At 43.6% G+C, this 21,299-nt stretch overlaps 1 protein-coding gene across 1 annotated transcript in view; it reads right to left on the bottom strand.

The window, feature by feature from the left end:
• Positions 1–12,916, bottom strand: part of PLPPR1 (phospholipid phosphatase related 1) — a 46,591-nt gene extending 33,675 nt beyond the window's left edge. The window contains exon 1 of the mRNA XM_081894675.1: positions 12,803–12,916. Within this exon, the coding sequence (XP_081750801.1) occupies positions 12,803–12,865 (63 nt within the window). The 5' untranslated portion in view covers positions 12,866–12,916. The remainder of the gene's footprint in view (positions 1–12,802) is intronic.
• Positions 12,917–21,299: the final 8,383 nt, after the last annotated feature.

The raw sequence follows: 21,299 nt of genomic DNA, 5'->3' as shown, positions 1-21,299 counted from the left end.
GGTGGGAAGGCATTCCACAGGCTGGGTACCACCACCGAGAAGGCCCTCTGCCTGGTTCCATGTAACTTGGCTTCTTGCAACGAGGGAACTGCCAGAAGGCCCTCGGAGCTGGACCTCAGTGTCTGGGCAGAACAATGGGGGTGGAGACTATCCTTCAGGTATAGTGGACCGAGGCCATATATACTGCGTGAGTCTCAGAAACTGCATAGTTAATCTTAAGAGGATTTATATTTTTCTTCATGTTCAGATCACAAAGTATAACCTCCTTGCACTTCTAATGTTAAATGGTGCAGAGTCCAAGTGAGTTATATCACTAGGATAATAAAAGTGTAATCCTTTATCCAATCTATTTGAAAGATTATTCCACTCCATTGTAATTGGATTCATAAATTAGCTAGAGACTAGCAAATGCTACATTCCATTTCCAGGATACAATTACATCTGTCTTTAATATGATTCTATTAAAAATGCAGCATCGGCAAAGGCTAATGTAAATCAAAAACAAATAAAGGAAAATCAGCAACTTCTTTTGTGATTAATCAAGTCTTATGCTGGAAGGCCCTGAACCTTCCATTCATTTTCCCCCAGTGTTAAATGATAGGAAAATTTCATTTATTCAAACAGAACACATTTGTGTATCAGGTTCTCGGTTGATTGATCTAAAGACTGGGAGTTGTGGATTTTTCTTTTAGTGCTGCGAGAAGGCCAATATCATATTGCAGCATTTAAACCACCAAGACAGAGATAATCAGACTGGCATCATGTCTAAATGATCCACCATTGGTACAGAAGCAACATTTTAAGGTATGGATGGGCAAGGTATGGGATGAGGCAGAGTGTGGTTCATGAAAGCTTATGCCATAATAGCAGCGGCTCATGAAGATGATGATTATAATTCTTATTAATTTGATTTATATGCCACCCTTTATCAAAAGATCCCAGGGCACTGTTCAACATTAAGAACACATTTTACGGAGCATCAATAATAAAAACAATAAAAAACATCAAAACAGCCAGCGTAATAATAAAATAATCATAATAACAGTCTCTCACCCCACCCACAGCTTTAACAGGCCATAGACTTTTTAATTGGCATTTGGAGAGGTAAGAAAGGGCCAGTGGCCAATCTCAATTTCAAAACAGCCCTCCAGAAAAAACAGTTGCAGTCTATATTCAGATCTCTTCTACATATCTATGATTGTATGCAAGCATTCTTACACAAAACTGCTATTAATTTAGTGCTAGCTTTTGGGAAGACACAGTCATCGCTTACAAGACACTGATGATTTCAGATGCAAAGTTCTGTTCGCTTCAGCCTGTTATGTAACAAATGCCTTCTTCAATTATGATCCTCCAAAATGAAGGAGCTTCTTTTTTGTCAGGTAACGTTAGAGCTACCTGGCTCAGTAACACACACACACAGTGCATGATTAGATGTTTATTTGTCAAGCAAATAATCCAGTTTTATGATTTATTTGATGAACTGGAACAAAATGAAGAACGAGCCTCGGTTCACACAACAACAACAACAACAACAACAGAGACATGATTGGCACGGGCAGGAGAAATGCTTGAACAGATATTGCAAAAGGAGATGAATTTAAAGAGGTGGGAACAAAAAGCGAAATGAATAGGTTCCTCCATGTGAATAAGAATGAAACGCAATGGCAGCAAATGGCATGGAGAGCCAGAGGTGGCTTCAGACGTTGCAAAACCAGGAAGAGTGTTTGATGCATGCTTTTCCTTTCATGTAGCTGGATGTGTGGGTTCTCAATTTACATGCTACATAGGTAAAGGTAAAGGTACCCCTGCCCGTACGGGCCAGTCTTGACAGACTCTGGGGTTGTGCGCCCATCTCACTCAAGAGGCCAGGGGCCAGCGCTGTCCGGAGACACTTCCGGGTCACATGGCCAGCGTGACATCGCTGCTCTGGCGAGCCAGAGCTGCACACGGAAACGCCGTTTACCTTCCCGCTGGTAAGCGGTCCCTATTTATCTACTTGCACCCTGAGGTGCTTTCGAACTGCTAGGTTGGCAGGCGCTGGGACCGAGCAGCGGGAGCACACCCCGCAGCAGGGATTCGAACCGCCGACCTTTTGATCAGCAAGTCCTAGGCGCTGAGGCTTTAACCCACAGCGCCACCTGTGTCCCTTTTTACATGCTACATAGGGAACATGAAAAGAGGAATCATAGATCACAGGCACTTTTCTCTGATGCCAATCCTTTGTAAAGTCCAAAGCCACTCAGATATTGTACAGTGGTACCTCAGGTTACAGACACTTCAGGTTACAGACTCCACTAACCCAGAAATAGTACCTCAGGTTAAGAACTTTGCTTCAGGATGAGAAAAGAAATTGTGCAGCGGCGGCAGCGGGAGGCCCCATTAGCTAAAGTGGTACCTCAGGTTAAGAACAGTTTCAGGTTAAGAACGGATCTCCAGATGAATTAAGTTCTTAACCCGAGGTACCACTGTAAATAGTTAAGACTATCTCCTGTCAAATCAGGGGCAATGGGAGTAAGGCAGAAGCAAAACTGAGAAAAACAATAAGCAAACTAAGTTGAGGAGAAGAGGCAAGCAATGGAAACAGTTTCCTTATTCAGAACAGGGAATAACATGGGCATAGCCGGGATTTCTGTTATGGGGGTGGGGCAGAACATCCACCTGTCTTCATCCACTGTCTGGCTCTGTTTAGCAGATTCGGAATGAAATGTCTCAACAATAGTTGTTTTAAATTACTTTCTTTTGACCCCAAGGGCTCAGAAAAGTCTCTCTCAGAAACTTCAGACTAGCAAGTTAAATTAAAAATTAACATCAGAGAGTACCTTTCCTGTGGTTAACAAATACGGTATATTTTGCAAAATTACAAAGAACACACTTTTTTTCAATCTCATTAAAAATCCAGCCCCTGGGCCTTAGGTTGCCTGCCCCTGGTATAGACTGTGCATCTTCTGGGTGGACATTCACTCACAGTTGAACTGCATCATGGGTTTCATCTTTGCTATCACATTCATTTCAACCCTGTGCTGTCTTGTTCATTTTGTTTCATACACGCTTGTTCCAGATATTGAGAAAACACAGCACAAACCACTGTCACAGCACTAAAAAGAATGGAGCACTTCCTAAATGAATTTGCAGCAGATATAAAGCAGCCATGTAGATGGAACCTCACATTATTGCCTGGGTTCTGTTTTACATGGAATTCAGCAGCAAATCCTTTCAGACACGCCTTAAGACGGCAAAATATGAAGTATAGAAAAAACTCAACTGCAGCATTTCTCTGCAAAGCTTTCCCCTTAAATGAGAATCAATTTATCACATATTCACAGCAGCAACATTCTGGGAAGGAGAAATATTTCTCTGCCTAGCTTCTCAAAATTAAAGCGATATATTTTAGCAAGGAGGTCTACATGCAATGTCTCCGCAAGGTATTTTTATTTAAAACTCTAAATTAAAACCATACTTTCATGAGCCTCAAAAAGAAGAAAAAGAAAAAGAGAACACCCCCCCACCCCACACACACTGACCTCAAAAACTGTTCTGTTATATTGCTTAAATGTGGAAAACCCAGCACAAAATAATGTTGGGTGTATTTTTTGCAGGAATAATGACATTTGGGATTCTGGGTATAATTTTTGTTGTTCCATCTCAGAGGTTTGGAAACTGGGAGGTTATCAAGAAATTGGTACAAGGAAAGGTTAAAGCAGGAGTGGTGACAAAGCTCTGTCCCTCCCTTGTGTTGTTGGGTTCTCATCAGCTCCAGCCAGCATGACCAGTGGTCAACAATGATGGGAGTTAATATATTGAAGGCAACAGGTTCTGCAACCCTGAGTTGAAAGGTCTAGGGCAGGCCTATATAGGCAAACTCAGCCCTTCAGATGTTTTGGGACTACAACTCCCATCATCCCTAGCTAACAGTACCAATGGTCAGGGATGATGGGAGTCATAGTCCCAAAACATCTGGAGGGCCAAGTTTGCCTATGCCTGGTTTAGGGCTTCTCAGTTGACAAAAAAGATGGGGAACGCGGATAGAGATTTTTTGGAGGGAAGAAAACCTATTTCTTGCTCTTTCTTTCATAACATCAGAACATAAAGAGTCCCATGGCGAAGGACAAAAGAACATGGTTCAACACAGGATTAGCTCATGCAATTCACTGCTGTAAGATCAATGGTTGAAGATCAATCACTGCTGTAAGGTCAATGGTTTTGATGGTTTAAAAAGGTGATTAAAGACAGGCATATGGTCAACTGCTGGGAGACAAACAATAGGAGTGTGTTGTTGCATTTATGCACTCGTTGTGGGCTTTCCCAGTACATTTAAAGGTAAAGGTAAAGGGACCCCTGACCGTTAGGTCCAGTCGTGACCGACTCTGGGGTTGCAGCACTCATCTCGCTTTACTGGCCAAGGGAGCCAGCGTACAGCTTCTGGGTCATGTGGCCAGCATGACTAAGCCGCTTCTCGCGAACCAGAGCAGTGCACGGAAATGCCGTTTACCTTCCTGTGTGAGCGGTACCTGTTTATCTACTTGCACTTTGACGTGCTTTCAAACTGCTAGGTTGGCAGGAACAGGGACCGAGCAACGGGAGCTCATCCCGTCACAGGGATTCGAACCACCAACCTTCTGATCAGCAAGTCTTAGGCTCTGTGGTTTAGACCACAGCGCCACCTGCATCCCTCCCGGTACATTTGGCTGGCTGCAATTGGAGGCAAAATGCTGGAGGAGATGGAGCCACTGTCTGATCTAGCAGGGCTTTCTTTATGGCTTTAAATGAAGCTAGAAAACAACCAAAGGACAAGATGAGATCAGAGCTGCAGATACATTGCAACTTTCTGTTGCAGGCTTGCACTTCCAAAATCCCAAGAAGAATTGCGTGGCAAGGTCCCAACCCACCCAACTTTGTAGTTGAGTAAGGCCACTTGACAACAGTATTTAAGGTTTTTTACCATCTAAGGCATTTTGCATGCTTTAATGATGCAGTCTACCCTACTTTACAGCTGTGATTCAATGAACTTCGCAATTGTCCTTTCCATTTGGCTCTGAAATCAGGTCAGGCTGCTTAAGCCTGAGTTCCTTTGCTGTGCATGCCAGTTTGAGCCCTGTGGCCAAATATTCTTCTCTGGCAGCCGCCTCCTTGAAACTCTGTCATTAAAACAAATGGGGCTAGTTTGCTTTGGCTTCACAACCTCCCCTCTGCCCTGCAATCCGCACACAGCTTATGGTGAAACATTGCCATTAAAAACTGGTGGAATGACACAAAAGCAAGTGAATCAGCCCATGGCTTTACATATACAGTGGTACCTTGGGTTAAGAACTTAATTCATTCTGGAGGTCCGTTCTTAACCTGAAACTGTTCTTAACCTGATGTCAGGTGCTGTTGTGGTTGCTCGCGAGTAACAAGGCAAGACTCCGACCTGTCTTTTACAGGCTTTATTTTGGCGCAAACTATTTACAGTGAAGAGCGTCATAAGTTCATGCCTGGCTCAATTGCTAGTAGAATCCGGGAGCGCTCTGTTTTTGTACCTCCCCCAACATAAAAGTCTCATCACCCCCAGCCTTTTCCGTCCCTCCCTGCACCTCAGACTACTGCACAGGATGGGCGATGGCAAGGGCGTGCTCCCCGCCTCTCCAGCTTGCTCAGGCTCAGTGTTAAGGCTCTTCCTAGCATCCTCTGGTCCTTGCACCTCTTCTCTGCTGGAAGTGGGGCCTTCCTCCTTGCTGGAAGAGGAACTGCTTCGCAAGGTTTTCGGAGGCTCCCTGTAACACAACTGCCTTCTGCTCTCTCCCCTTTGAGCCGCTGGCAGTTCCCTGACACCTGAGGTACCACTTTAGCTAACGGGGCCTCCTGCTGCTGCCGTACAATTTCTGTTCTCATCCTGAAGCAAAGTTCTTAACCTGAGGTACTATTTCTGGGTTAGCAGAGTCTGTAACCTGAAGCGTCTGTAACCCGAGGTACCACTGTACAACCATCTTACAATTTTCAAATGCATTTTCTTTGCTCATTCGTAAATTAAGGATGGCCGTGGAAGGGGAGAAAATAAATTTTCAGCAACTTTCCCCGCAAACTCCAATGGCCAAAATAAAAGATCTACATACACCTGACTGCTAGCATGTGAGTGAGAAAGCTAAACTATAAGCTTAACCCCAGTATATAGTTTTCCTTTTGAATGGGCTTTATGTATAGGGGAGGCTGTTCATTCATGCTATGGCAGAACATTCCAGGGAATGCCTTTACCCAAGGGAAGCTCTGTTGATTGAGAAGACATTTAAGGAGCAGACATTGATGATGACCCAATCTGTCCAAATAAAAACAAACCCAAGCCATTTAAGACAGGTTTCCTCTGATGAAGCAGCATGGTAAACATCCCAGAAGGACCAACTCAAATCCAGCACATTCTGCGCAACTGCTTGCTTCAGACACTTTGCTTGACAACACCATCATACTTTGATGCATTTCCCAGTATGTCACTCCGGTTTTAATTATCCTTCAAAATCTCCTAGTTTCTCTCGAGTGTGTTATAAATTGAGTTGTCAAGAACGGTTTCCTTCCAGCTTGCGATACTCTTCTCCAGGCAATATCTCTATCTCAAAAAGGAGCCAATCTGATGAGGTAAGGTATTCTGAACTGCAGAGTTGCAGCATGGCTTAACTTTTAAGCCTTGGCAGTCTTCCCTGCCCCACGCCTTCTAATTTCTTCCATCGTCAGAGGAAAGAATGATAATATATGTACCATCCCATTAGTACCATCACAAATCACATGCCTTGGCGATTTGTCTGGTCATAGAGACTCATTTCTAGTACACTGATGCTGGAACACTCCTATGGTAAAATTGAATATATTAAAGATTACTGAATAATTTCAGAACTGCTTCAGGTTATGTGCACTCAACTGGTAAGCCATTGCAAAGGATTCCACCTGGAAATGGGTATTTAATGGATTCATTAAAAAATTTCATTGGCTTTTGGAGTTGATGATATTGGGTGTGAACCATTGTGCTACAGTCGTACCTTGGTTGTCGAACGCCTTGGTACTCGTCCATTTTGGCTCCTGAATGCTGCAAACCCAAAAGTGAGTGTTCCGGTTTGTGAAGGTTTTCTGGAAGCCGAATGTCCGACGTGGCTTCTGATTGAGTGTAGGAAGCTCCTTCAGCCAATCGGAAGCCACGCCTTGGTTTTTCAACATTTTCGGACGTTGAACGGACTTCCGGAATGGATTCCAATTGACAACCAAGGTACGACTGTATAAGCAAAGAGCTGTGTCAAGTACACATGCCAAAGATATAATGTCTCCAGACAAAGGGACGCATGAAAATTAACAGTTAATCAAAACCAGACAGCATTCCACACAAAAGCTCTTAAAGAACCAAAATGTGACATTATTTTTCAATTAACAAACATATTTTATATTGTTTCGATTGACTGACTGCATTTAATTACTTTACTGTATATTTTGTTTTAATACGCCATTTGCTGCTTTGGAGGCCTTTGGGCCAAAAAGCAGTACACAAATAAACAAATAAATGCTTATCAGTCAGGTCCACCTCTTACATGAAGACTGGAAGAGAACTGATATAACACCATTAAACAAATGTAAAAAATCCAAACCTGTCAAACTAATGTCTGTACGAGGTAAACAAAAGGAAAACACCATTTATGAAGCATACAGAAGAACAAGTCTCGGTGAGGGAAGAATCAGCATGGCTTCAGCTAGCTTTTCAAAATTGTTGAGGGTGAGATATCTATCTATAGAGGTTCTATAAATCAAAGATGTATTTAGAATCATAAAGTTGATAGTAATACAGAAAAAAGGAAAATAAATTAATCAAAAGTTTGCATTGTACCCACAAAGAAAGGCTTAAGAAATTGGGAGGTGGTTAGTTTATGGGGGAAATATTCCTAAAGTGGTGTGGAGGGGAGATTTATGATAAGAGATTTATAAAATTTTGTGTGACAAAATTGAATTAAGTTCCCAAGAAATAAAAGGCAGTACTTTTTATAAAATGCACAACTGCTGTTATTGCTGCAAAGTACAGTGATAGCTTTTAAAATATGATGGCGGGCCTTTCTATGGCAGCCTTCTAAATAAGGTCATAAGAGTTACTAGCCCATGAAATGCTTTACTAGTCTAGGGCTGGCAGAGAGGCAACAGACAGCTGTACTTTTCTGCTGGTTTCTATACTATGGACAGAGGAGAACAAAGCACTCTATTCCTCCTCCACCAGCCCAATCACTAGCCTGCATTCCATTCCCGGTCACCGTATGGTTACCAGGCTAGCACTTAAATAAAAGGCTGATCTGCGAGTGTTACTGTAACCATTATCCATCTATAAATAGTAGCCACAAGGGATACAGAAAGCTGTTAGTTTAAAGCTGGCTTGCTCTGAAACTGACAAGTTCGTTTTAAACCACGATCTCTGGTTCATATGTAAAAGAAAGCAAGAATGATGGGAATGTGAAACTAAAGGCTGCAGAAGTTCTTCTCACAACTGTGTGGGAAGAGGCATGCATTGCGCAAGTATCGCTAAAGCATGGTTTAATTCAGGGATGGGGAACCTGTGGCCCTCCAGATGTTGCTGAACCACAACTCCCATCTTCCCTGACCACTGGCCGTGCTGGCTGAGGCTCATGGGAGTTGGAGTCCAGCACCTTCTGGGGGATCATAGATTCTTCACCACTGCTTTAAACATCATGTATGGACACAGACATTAAGTTTCACAGTGGTAATTAGCGAGGACCGGCAGTATTCCTCTGACTGACAGATGCCACGAACTTTTCAGAGATCTCTGTCTGGTCAATGTTGGAAAGAAGACTGTGGCTTAGATGAACCTTCGGTACGATCCCACAAGGCAATTTTCAGCTGAATAGAATTCTTTGATCGCAGCGTCTTCAAAAATCTTCATTTTCTGAGTTCCTTAGGTACTGGTTTGATAAATGCTTGGGAACTATTTTAATGAGCCTCTGCTTCACCTTCTTGTCCAGTTTAAATAGGAAGCAGCTCTTCCAATTAAGGACCGAAACATTGATTTAACCTTTCTGCTGTTATAGATTATATGTCTCAGGCATCCTCTCTATTACTGAAAAGTTCACAATCCAGACGTAAAAAGGAATTTGTTAAAGCCAGTAGTACATCACAAGTTCTTACAGCACATAGCTCCAGGTCAGAATATGTAATAATATGTAACCCGAGAACTGAAAGTTAGATGCAAATGATCTTGGGATGTAAAACTTGTCATATTACTGAGACAGAAAGGCATTATTATTATTATTATTATTATTATTATTATTATTATTATTATTATCTCTTACTAATACTGTCATATTTTAATCAGGCGTCTTGTCATGCGGCTGCATATTTGTTTCATTTTCAGATTGGAGACCAATTTATGTAATCCTGTCCCGGGGTCAACGAGCACTTCTGCGATTCTGCCCACCTCTTCCTCCTGAACTGCTTACTGGTATGGGCATGGGTAGGTGCAGAGGAGAAGGTAAGTTTGTTTGGCCTTTTACGTGGGAGAGAGGGAGAAAGCCCTGCACATCCTATCACTCTAGACAGCAATAAGGAAAAGGCAACACGCAGTAGGTGATCATGACAGCATGTCAGGGGCTGGACTGAGGAGGAATAGTGGAACTGCCCTCCCTTTCTGTACCTTCCCGAGAAGAGGAGGACAGTATAGATTTAGAACAGTGGTTTGCAGAAGGTGAGAGGGGAGGCTGTAGAGGGGAGAAGCTGGGAAATATTGGGGGAGCAGCAGGAAAAAGAAGCACCAGGGGAGAGACAGCTGACAGGCTCAGTGTCTCTTGAAAGCATTCCTGAACCCCCCCTCTCCCAGAACCAGGCGTGCCTTGAGGGTAGTAGAACAGAAAGCTCAGAGGCAGAAAGCACACATCAGCCTGCTCAGGAGTGACATAGAATAGGAGGGGGTAAGGGGTTGGGACTTTACTTGGAGCAATGCCATTATCTACAAGAGACCGCATTCCTTCGTCTCTCTCTGTGAATATTGAATAAGCTACCGTATTTTTCACTCCATAAGACACACTTGACCATAAGACACACCTAGTTTTTGAAGGGGGAATGCAAGAAAAAAAAAGCTTTAAAGGGAGTGCTGAGCAGAGCCTGTATGCATCCCAGGCTCTGCTCAGCGCTCCCTTTCACGAGCTGCGAGGAGCGTGTCTGTGGTGCTTGCAGGCTTTCCCCCAGGAGCCGCACACATACTCTGCGCAGCTCTTTAAAGGGAGCACGGCTCTTGTGGGCTTTCCGGGAGGTGGGGGAAGGGACAGAGCCGCATGCTCTGTCCCTTCCCCCACCTCCCGCAAAAGCCAGGGATAGCTGCACAAAGCCTCCTCAGGGCAGCGGGATGAAGGCTCCCTGTGCCCTGCGGAGGCTTTGCGCGGCTAAGCCAGAAGCTAGAACCCCTTACTTTTTAAGAGAGAGAAAATGCATCTTATAGAGCGAAAAGTACGGTATTTGTTAAGAACTCTTCTGGTTTTTCTACTTCTTCACATCCCACAATGAGAGAGAGAGGATTCACTGAAGCCTTGACACAAATGGCAAAATTAGCTGAAAACAGGGAAGGGAAGTTGGGGCTGGCTCTCAACAAGAGCTCATCTTCATGGTCAGACTTCCAGTATACATTTCTATCATGTGGTGGGCAGCTGACTGCTCTTTTCATAGATCAACCCCCGGCTGCTTATTAACAACAACAACCTTGCAGAGAGCAACAGGGAAATACTGACTGTAGCTCAGTTGTAAAGTGCAGGCTTTGCATGCGAAAAGGTCCCAGGTTCAAACCATGGTGTCTCTAAGTAGGGTTAAAGACCCCTCCCCAAAACCCTCGAGAGTTGCTGGCAATCATGTGTAGGTGAACAGTACTGCATCACTGTTCTAAGGGTTCCTCCAGACAACCAGTTCATTGAGCTTGCAGAAAGCTATGAATGTGAGGTTATATCTGGTTTTTACTGAGGATTTGTGCTGATTTGTTTGCAGGATAGCTATATGACCATAACCGTTCATCCTGCATTCGTCCTGATTCACTTGCAGAGTGCTTTACACCGCTTCCTGCTAACCATTCACTCATCCCACACCTTTCAGTTCATTCTCCGTCACTTCTAAACCACAAAAACTCCAAATATATTTTTTAAATGGATTTAATGTGCTAGAGCCACAGAGCAATTTAGCACAATTTAACTGCACAATCCCTCTCATAAAGCAGTAACAGTTTAGAAGCACATTGACCTGGTATAAGGTGGCTTCTGGCGTTACCATGGATGTAATTTTAACAAAATTGTAGAAATGTGTTTTTAATAGAATCTATAAACAAGACTACTAGTATGTGTATGTGTATGTGCGTGTGTGTGTGTGTACATACTTGCTTAAAGAAGCCATACACTTTCATTTTGCTCCTTAAATCAACTGTGAATGCTGGCTTTATTTGTAGCAAGCAGAAGGATATTCGGAACAGCAAACCATGCTCACATTTCCCCCAAATGCTGTTCCTTGATTTATTTTTATGTTCATGTCAGCCTTGACTACAGAAAGGCCAATTTATAGCTCTCTCACCTGCACTTTCAGACAGACTCATCATTCACACATTAGAGGGCCAAAAAAGAGAAAGAAGTCTTCAGAGATAGTTGTGGCTGGCTATAAATTAAAAGATCTTACTTCAGAGACATGGTGTATCTCTTTTGCTCCCTACAAAAATATTGATTGGGTGAAGGAATGTTAGATTGATTTATTCCCTTGCCTGTTGCCTAGATTTGTGAAAGGAAGGAAAAACACCCTCAGGGTTTCCTTGGAGACTGAGGCACAGTTCACACAAACAGCAGATAAAGAAACAAATTCATTCCTAGACTGTGTCACTTTGGATTTGGAACAAGGGGGATGGCACCGTCAAATGTTTCTACATGAAAGGAAGTTATCCACACACACAAAAATAATGTGTCAGGGAAAAGGCAAAGTTAAGAAGGTTCCTTCTCCCTGACATGCTGGTTTTCCATGTGGAGGATATTATTATTATTATTATTATTATTATTATTATTATTATTATTATTAGCGTTGCTCTTCAGCACAAACACGGAATCAGATGCATCTCTGAATTAATTTTAAGAATTAATTTTAAGATTTATTTTAATTAATTAATGTCTGTTTTTATGCATATTGTGCTGTTTTTATGATGTTAGCCGCTCTGAGACCGGCCTTGGCCGGGGAGGGTGGGATACAAATAAAATTTATCATCATCATCATCATCATCTCCTCTTGCAGACAATCAAAGCACTCTGTCTAACCCTCCATAATAATCTCCACCTTCTATACCATGTAATCGCCTCTGTTTAGGTAGTTTCAGACAAAGAGATAAAATCAAGTTTGAACCAATTGTATTTTTTAAAAAATCGTATGCATGAGGGTTTGTAACTCAAAATATAAATTTGACATGCCACGAAAATGGAAACAGTATGATCATATTTTCATAGGCCTAGCCATCTTAAGCCCTGTCAAAACAAGCAAATCAATACACTCTTGCAAGCTGACTCTATGCCTAGATAGGTCATAGGAGTTGGACCCTGCGGATCATCTAGTCCAACTCCCTGCAATGCAGGAATATGCAGCTGTTCCCATACGGGGATTGAACCTGCAACCTTGGCATTATCAGCACCGTGCTCTAACCAACTGAGCTAGCCATACAAGTCAATGTGTTCGGGATCATGGTCCCATCAACAAATGCACTGCATTTTCTTTCCAGATTTAACCAGCATGATGACATTAACATTTATCATCCCGCTAGACCCAGAAGCCCCAAAGCTGCACTCACCTCGACGAAGATGAAGCATGGGATGATGGAGTAACTTCGCTGCGTGTTGTTCCCCAAAGCCATTTCTTCTCACAGCCCTCGAGGCCAGAGCGTCCAGAGTTGTTCAAGGCTGACGAAAAAGAAAAACCTGGATCACTTAAAAGGCTGGAGACTGGTCACTGATCGTTGTCAGAAGATTTATGCGCATTATGAGCGGGTCAGAAAACAGATGTAGAAGCACCAAGGGTTTCAGATAGGCACAAATGAATCTGCCTTTGAATAAGGTAAAGGACCCCTGGACTGTTAAGTCCAGTCAAAGGTTGTGGTTGTGGTGCTCATCTCGCTTTCAGGCCGAGGGAGCTGGTGTTTGTCCACAGACAGCTTTCCGGGTCATGTGGCCAGCATACCTAAACTGCTTCTGGAGCAATGGGACACTGTGATGGAAACCAGAGAGCACGGAAATGCCATTTACCTTCCTGTCACAGTGGTACCTATTTATCTACTTGCGCTGGCGTGCTTTCAAACTGCTAGGTTGGCAGGAGCTGGGACAGAACAACGGGAGCTCACCCCATCGCGGGGGTTCAAACCACGGACCTTCTGCCCACGGATCCTTTACCTTTTTTTACTTTACCTCTATATCTATGGTGCATTTATGGCTCTAGATTGGACTTGGGCAGGGAATGGCTTCAGACAAAGGGCTGACTTTTGTACGTAGGGCACATGTCAACCTTAAACTATTATGAGTGTGGGTCTTAATGCTTAATTCTGGCCCACAGCTTCAAATAAATTCTCTATGTGGGCAGTAACCTCCACCACATCTCTGCTTATTAGAAGATGCTTTTGTTGTTGTTTTGCTCTTTGACTTTGTAACCACCATCCCTCCTCCTACTCTTATTCCCGGAGGAAATAAAAGCTTTTCAGAGCAAGAAGTTTGCTTCGTGGTTCTCCTTCCTTAACTGCCTTTGTAGTTAATTTTCCATTCACAACGTTGTACAAATTCCACATCTCTGCCTCTTTTCCCAGGAGAGTGTCGACGGTTACCTCCACCCCTTGCTCTCTGCTTCAAGGGCTTTTAGGAGGCATACGCAGGGTAAATTAGGCAAGATGGGAGCTAGCTCATGCTAATGAATTCGCTGCCGTTGCATTATCAACCTGAATTCCCTTATTTAGAGAGCTGGAGCACCTCACCAAACTAAGACAGTCTAATGTTACTATTCTGAGAATAGGGCTGACTATGCCTAGCAACTCAGTGGTTGGTGTTCCTGGGGGGAAACAGAACTGAGCCACTGCAAATATTATCTGATCTTAACTTCAGGAACCTCTGAAAGACCAGAGTAAAACAGTTCAAGGCACTACAAGCTGAATTTCGAAAGGAGCTAAGTTTGCTATGCCTCCCCCCCTTACCTCAGGTTAAGAACTTAATTCGTTCTGGAGGTCCATTCTTAACCTGAAACTGTTCTTAACCTGAGATACCACTTTAGCTAATGGGGCCTTCAGCTGCCACCGCGCCGCCACCGTGTGATTTCTGTTCTCATCTTGATGCAAAATTCTTAACTCAAGGTACTATTTCTGGGTTAGCGGAGTCTGTAACCTGAAGCGTGTGTAACCCGAGGTACCACTGTACCTTTAATAGCTGGCTGACCAAGAGGAATGTGGGGCTCCTGTACCTTTAGCAGCTGATTGACAAAAATAAATGTAGCAAGTGAAGTCCCCACCACCACTAAAGGGAAGTGAACTGTTGAGGAAAGAGTCATGTGCTAAGGAGTACTGCAAAAAGAAAGGAAAAGAAACAAACCTGGTAACCTTATCTGCATGTCAGTATGAGAGCCTTTGTGAGGAAGCGAAGTGCTTGTAAGCACAGTGCAAAATTTGTCAGGCACATTTTGCACCTGGCTAGACACAGGTGGCGCTGTGGGTTAAACCACAGAGCCTAAGGCCTGCCGATCAGAAGGTCGGCGGTTTGAATCCCCACGATGGGGTGAGCTCCTGTTGCTCGGTCTCTGCTCCTGCCAACCTAGCAGTTTGAAAGCACAAAGTGCAAGTAGATAAATAGGTACCGCTCCGGCGGGAAAGTAAACGGCGTTTCTGTGTGCTGCTCTGGTTCGCCAGAAGTGGCTTAGTCATGGTGGCCACATGACCTGGAAGCTGTGCGGCCAATAAAGTGAGATGAGCACCTCAACCCCAGAGTCGGCCACAACTGGACCTAATGGTCAGGGGTCCCTTTACCTTTACCTTTTATCGGCCACTTGCGACCAAGTGAAGATGGCCAGGCACCAAGATGGCCTCTGATGTCTCCACCATCTGGAGGTGCATGCCTTGGGATCCTTGAATCTCGACTGTTTTCACACACTAGCAACACATCTTGTTGAATTCTATCTGGTATATTTTACCTTGCACAATCATGGCAGTGTTGTTGAAAATGATAATGTTCCAAAGTATCTTAATAGTTTTTTTAAAAACACATGGGTGAAACAATTAACTTGTAACTGGCTATCAAAAAGGGGAATAAAGAGTGTTTTGTAGTTGAAAACCAAATTGCTGGGATCCACCAAGGAAATATTTTCCAAAAAATATGTCAGGTATAAAGGAGAAAAAGAAAAAAAGGACAAATTATTTTTGACTTATTGTCTAATGAAAATACTCATACATCCTATTGTATGGAAGGGGGAGACTGCACTTGGCTCCTGCCCATGCACTTTCAATTAGCAATGTCTGCAGGTTTTTTTCCAACAAAAGGAGAATGGAAGTACTAAATTGGCTACTTCTAATTAGCCGCGGGGATATTTTTGCATCAAAGGCAATTTGCAGTATCTGAGTGACAGCAGCGCTCCCCAATAAAAGGCTGATTTGTAAGGGGGGGAGACCCTCAAGATACAGACACAAATGGCAGGATGAATCGAAAATAAAATACAGGTGGAAGACCTTCTTGACAGCAGGTTTATTGCTCTCTTAACAGCAGCCTGATACAAAGAAAGTGAAACACTGACATTTTCTCCCACCCGAGTCCCTCCATAATGTTACTTGACTACAACTCCCATTATCCGTGACAATAGGCAATGCAGGCCGGGGTTGATGGGAGCTGGTGTTCAAAAGCACCTGGACAGCCACAAGTTTCCCATCAGTGTTGTAAAGCATCATGTGCACTGATGGTGCAATATCAATTAAATATAACAACAGTGGCACAGGGAGCAAGATGGCCACAAAAGCAAGCAGCCTCTCCTTTCTTTTTTCCTTCCCTCTAAAAGGAAGCACCTTCAGTTTCCTTTAGCGCCACCAAATTGTTGCATTATCCCTAGGGGTTCCTCTCTCAGCAGCACCTAGCTAGTCTCTCCTATTAAAGTTAAACTGATGAGCCAGGCTATGTGCTAAGGATTTATCAGCACGATACAAAATCCACATTACTCTTCATCTCCCTCACCTTCCAGCACTGCCCCACCAAGCATGGCAACCACAAAAGCGGCATCTGCAGGTTCATTATCTAAACCAAATATTTGGCAGTGCTTCCCCCAGAACAGAAGGTCTGCCTCAGGGTAGGTGAAGCTTCTCTGGGCTGTTCAGAGTATTCTCTCCTCTAACGGGTCACTGGCACTGAGCACCAGTTAAACTGTTTCACTGCTCTGCTAACTGCAAAGGAAGGAGGCCACAGGAAAAAAGAAAGCCAGCCTCCAAAATGGCGATGCACTGAGTGATGGATGATGAATGGCAAGGCAACGTTTGCTTGCATTTCACTAGGCTCGCGAATCCTAAACAAGCAGTTCAATAGCCAGTTGCTTGTACGGAACATGTTTTAGGGTAGTTTTATTCGGCATAAAACGTACGTCACATACATTTTGCGGAGGTTCACTGCGTATACTAATCTACTGGTTCCAGGGCCAGATTTAGGTTTGATGAGGCCCTAAGCTACTGAAGGTAATGGAGTGCTTTATATGTCCAGCTGTACTTTGTCAACAACAAATTATCGCTTTTTTTGTGTTGCATATATGCTATATGCTAATTTATTAACCTGATAAGTATCTAAAGCCATTTGCACATAACAATCTATTTTATCCAAGTAGTTGTTGAACTGAAATACAATTGAAAATGTACATCCAGGGTTTTTCCCTTAAAAAATTTTGGGGGCCCCCAAGAGGGTGGGGCCCTAAGCTATAGCTTGTTTAGCTTATACGTAAATTCGACACTGACAGGTTCTATACCCCACCCCAGACAAACAACATGGCTGCTCAAACTTTCACTATATACCTTTGAACAAGGGAAAATATCTAATCCGCTCATAATTCAGGAGATATTGTTGGAAACATACAGGTAGTGTCTAGAAACAGTTCCATTGCACAGAAAAGGAAGGATTCTGGTACAGTGGCAGAACAGATGCCTTGCATTTAAGAAGTCATAAGTTCAGTCCCTATCATCTCCAGAGAGGGCGGGGAAGCCCTGTCTGAAAACCAGGAGACAGAGCTATTGTTGGTGTAAGCCAGCCTTCTGCAAGCTGGTTCTCTCCAGATGTTTTAGACTACAACTCCCATCATCCCCTGAGCATTGACGATGATGGCTGGGGCTGATGGGAGTTGTAGTCCAAACTTCTGGAGTACATCAGGTTAGGGAAGGCAGGAGTAGGCAATAATTATATTCAATGTCATGTACTTGACTTGCCCAGTACAACCAGGCAAACAACCTAATGCCCTCCCCAAATACAGTGGTACCTCGGGTTAAGAACTTAATTCGTTCTGGAGGTCAGTTCTTAACCTGAAACTGTTCTTAACCTGAGGTACCACTTTAGCTAATGGGGCCTCCCACTGCCAGAGCACGATTTCTATTCTCATCCTGAAGCAAAGTTCTTAACCCGAGGTACTATTTCTGGGTTGGTGGAGTCTGTAACCTGAAGCGTCTGTAACTTGAAGCATCTGTAACCCGAGGTACCACTGTAATACCTAGTCAAAAAGGCAGCAGACACCTCCCAAAATACCTCCCTAAACCAAGGCAAAAACCTAAATAAGATGGTTTCGAGCCCAAAGGCACAGTGTTGGAGAGCCCAGCATGATTGCCCATATTATTCACTTTAAGAATATTCATATCTGAATATTCTTTTACCACCACCCCAACCCCACAAAGCATGTTTCAGTGCCCCATGGACAAAGAGAAAATGCAGCACACAATAAATACATGATGCCAATGAAATTGATGCATGTTTGAAAGATGGGAATAGGAGGGAAAACTAGAAGAGTGCCAAGGTGGGAAGCATTCGTGGTAATGAGAAAGGGCATTCGCAAGCACCTCTTAACTCCCTTGAAGACAGCAACAGCTGTGTACCCCACCCGTGATAATGTCTCTGAATTGTCTTCTCCCCTTTCACAGGTGGAGAAAAATGCGGGAGATCCCTTCAACACATCACTAGTTTTTACTAGTCAGATCTCTGAAATGCTGGCTGGCATTCTTGGTGAGGCTGCATGCAGCATCTATTCAGGCAACTGAAGAGTTTGTTCTTCCCAGCTCTGTGTGAAGGAGGGAGTCATCGATAAACACAGCGTGTTTACCCATCTGTCTGTCACACTCCCTGACCCAAAAGTCAGTCGCTCATTAGCTGGCTATGATTCCGAGTCGCCTTCGAGAACCACTGCTGGTAGCCTGTTGACCCATGCACAAAGAGCCCTGGGCCCATCTGCTCTACCATTTGGAGAATTACGGATTTGACTCCCAGCTCAGGTCTGTCACATAAATGCGACCACGGAGTTCCACTCAAGAAGCCGGCAGTTAATAGAAACACTGTCTTAATCCTATAAGTACTCCAAATACCATCCCCCTTTCAGACACTCGCAAAACCTCAGGAAACATTAAAAAAATTGCTCTTCATTTGTCCTCTTGCTCAGATCACAGAAGAGTCGGCTGAGAATACTGATTATTCCTTCTTTCTTTCAAGTGCTGGCACACCTACTGGCTGCTCAGGGCTGCTGTATTCTCTTACTAGTACCAATACAAATGAGCTATCTTGAGACGGCAATTGCTACTTTGGATTTACACCAGGGTTGATTGAGAAAAAGGCTCCTGCTCCATGTGACTCACTCATTACGTCTGTAATGTAAGGTGGCTTCCAAAGAGATCACATATTATCCCAGATAAAGAAGGGTTTTAGTTACCCTACGGCATAATAATGGAGAAGGTAAGGGGACCCCTGACCATTAGGTCCAGTTGCGGACGACTCTGGGGTTGTGGCGCTCATCTTGCTTTATGTGACCAGCATGACTAAGCTGCTTCTGGCGAATCAAAGCAGCGCACGGAAACGCTGTTTACCTTCCCGTCAGAGCAGTACCTATTTATCTACTTGCACTTTGATGTGCATTCGAACTGCTAGGTTGGCAGGAGCAGGGACCGAGCAACGGGAGCTCACCCTGTCACAGGGATTTGAACCGCCGACCTTCTGATCAGCAAGTCCTAGGCTCTGTGGTTTAACCCACAGTGCCACCCGCGTCCCTAATAATGGAGAAGCTGAAGCTCAACTCCTCAGTTACTCCTTGATCACAGAGTGACCATTGCTGCTGCCTGCCATAAGGGAACACAATGGACAGAAATACAAATTAATGCTAAGCAGCGTCACTAAGCAAGCAATTTTTGCTACAACCATAACATGCCTCCTCCTCAAAGTTGCAATGCATATTTATGAAAGGTTTGTTAACGTTTTGCTCTGCTCTGGGGCCTGAGTACACAAGCAGTCCCTTCACTTGAGCAAACTTTGATTTGGAACCAGGTCAAGAATATGGGTGGCCGTACACAAACCCAGAGCTAGAACAGGATCTGGGAGCTGAAACGGGAGCACAATCTGTTAGAATCTACTGATCTGTTGACCAGACAAAGGCATAAGATGGGGATGGGCTAGCTGTGCCCACCCACACTGAGACATTGCACTGGCCACAGCACTTGGTTCAGACCCTGATAAGGCACTTCAGTGATGGGATGATAATGATGCAATGTGGAAGCATGCAGAAAAATATGGAAAACCCTCCCCCCCAGCAGCTATAGCACCATATATAAGTGGTACACCTGGAAGGGCCCTTGGTGATGAGCGTAAAGCAAATTTGCAAATACAAGTTCAGACATGCACCTATACATATATACATGGGCTGGAATGATCTGGGGAACTAACAAGGGCAAAGGATATACACAAGAACAGCTATGGAAAATAAGTCCCAAGCAGCGTTAGAAACTCAGCTATATAAGATGCACCCCAAATAGCTCCTTAAACAAAGGTTGCAGTTGCCAAAACGGAATGTCTAGTTGCCATCTTTGGGTAAGGTAGCTCTCAAGACTTATTTTTCAAATGATAGACTGACTGTGGTCGATTCCTAGTTAAGCATCTGGCTAGTTCAGATGACAACCTTGAGGTTAGGTCTTTAAGACAGGATTCCTCAACCTTGGCCCTCCAGATGTTTTTGACCTACAACTCCCATCATCCCTAGCTAGCAGGACCAGTGGTAAGGGATGATGGGACTTGTAGTCTCAAAAACATCTGGAGGACCGAAGTTGAGGTAGCCTGGGTTAAGGGCTTTGAGAACTTAAAAGAAGAAAAGTCACTTGATCCAGGGACAGTCCATATCTATCTATCTATCATCTATCTATCTATCTATCATCTATCTATCATCTATCTATCCATCTACCTATCTATCTATTGGCCTATTCCAACCTCTTTTTCTTAATGATGACTCCTGCTCCTGCTCAGGCTGCACAGAAAACAATTTTTTGGTTCCTGAAATTCATTCCGACTGTGCAGATAAGATGTAAGTGATACATTTCTACAGGGTGTGGCATTTGTGTGAAACTATCCAGATCCAACGATCTTCAAATGGTGGAGATGTCAGGCACCATGCTGATGCCCCAGCATCTTCACTTGGTCACAAATGATTGAAAGTCAGGTGCAAAATGTGCCCAGCACCTGGCTAATTTCAAACACAGGTCCCAAGTTACTACAAAACACGAGGACTATAATCAAAATGTCATGATATAGCCCCAACCTGACTCAGAAGTACGTGTCATTGAGTTCAACACTAGTTACTTCTAAGCATTTATAGTCATTTTTCCAGCTTTAGGCTGTATAGTAAGAAGACGTCAATCCTCTTCAGAGTTGCTTTTGCTTCTTTCTGTCTCCCTTGCCTACTTCTCTGAACAACATGAACCAAGCAAGTCAAACAGATGGCTTTCTTGAAACTTGAAAGCTCAATGTGTGGGTTTCCATCGGATTATATTAAAATACACACACACAAACATCACACGTTACCAATTCATATATATCCTAATCATTCTAATGGTTACTCTGCAGTCAGCTAAAACTGCTTAACCCAACCTCACGAATTGGATGCTGTATTTAAGCGAGACAACCTTGGTTAAAATAGGCTGCATCTGGATTACATTGCTTTTAGATTAACTTTAAATGAGAATAAATGTATTGCATTTAAATAATCTAATAACAAAGGGATCCCATCAAAGGGACTTAATTAAGTATGTGTTTAAGGACATGGCAGGATCACTGCTAATG

The sequence above is a fragment of the Podarcis melisellensis genome, assembly GCF_964234715.1.
Source record: "Podarcis melisellensis genome assembly, chromosome: 17".
NCBI classification, from domain to species: domain Eukaryota; kingdom Metazoa; phylum Chordata; class Lepidosauria; order Squamata; family Lacertidae; genus Podarcis; species Podarcis melisellensis.
This window is presented reverse-complemented; position numbering and strand designations above follow the sequence as displayed.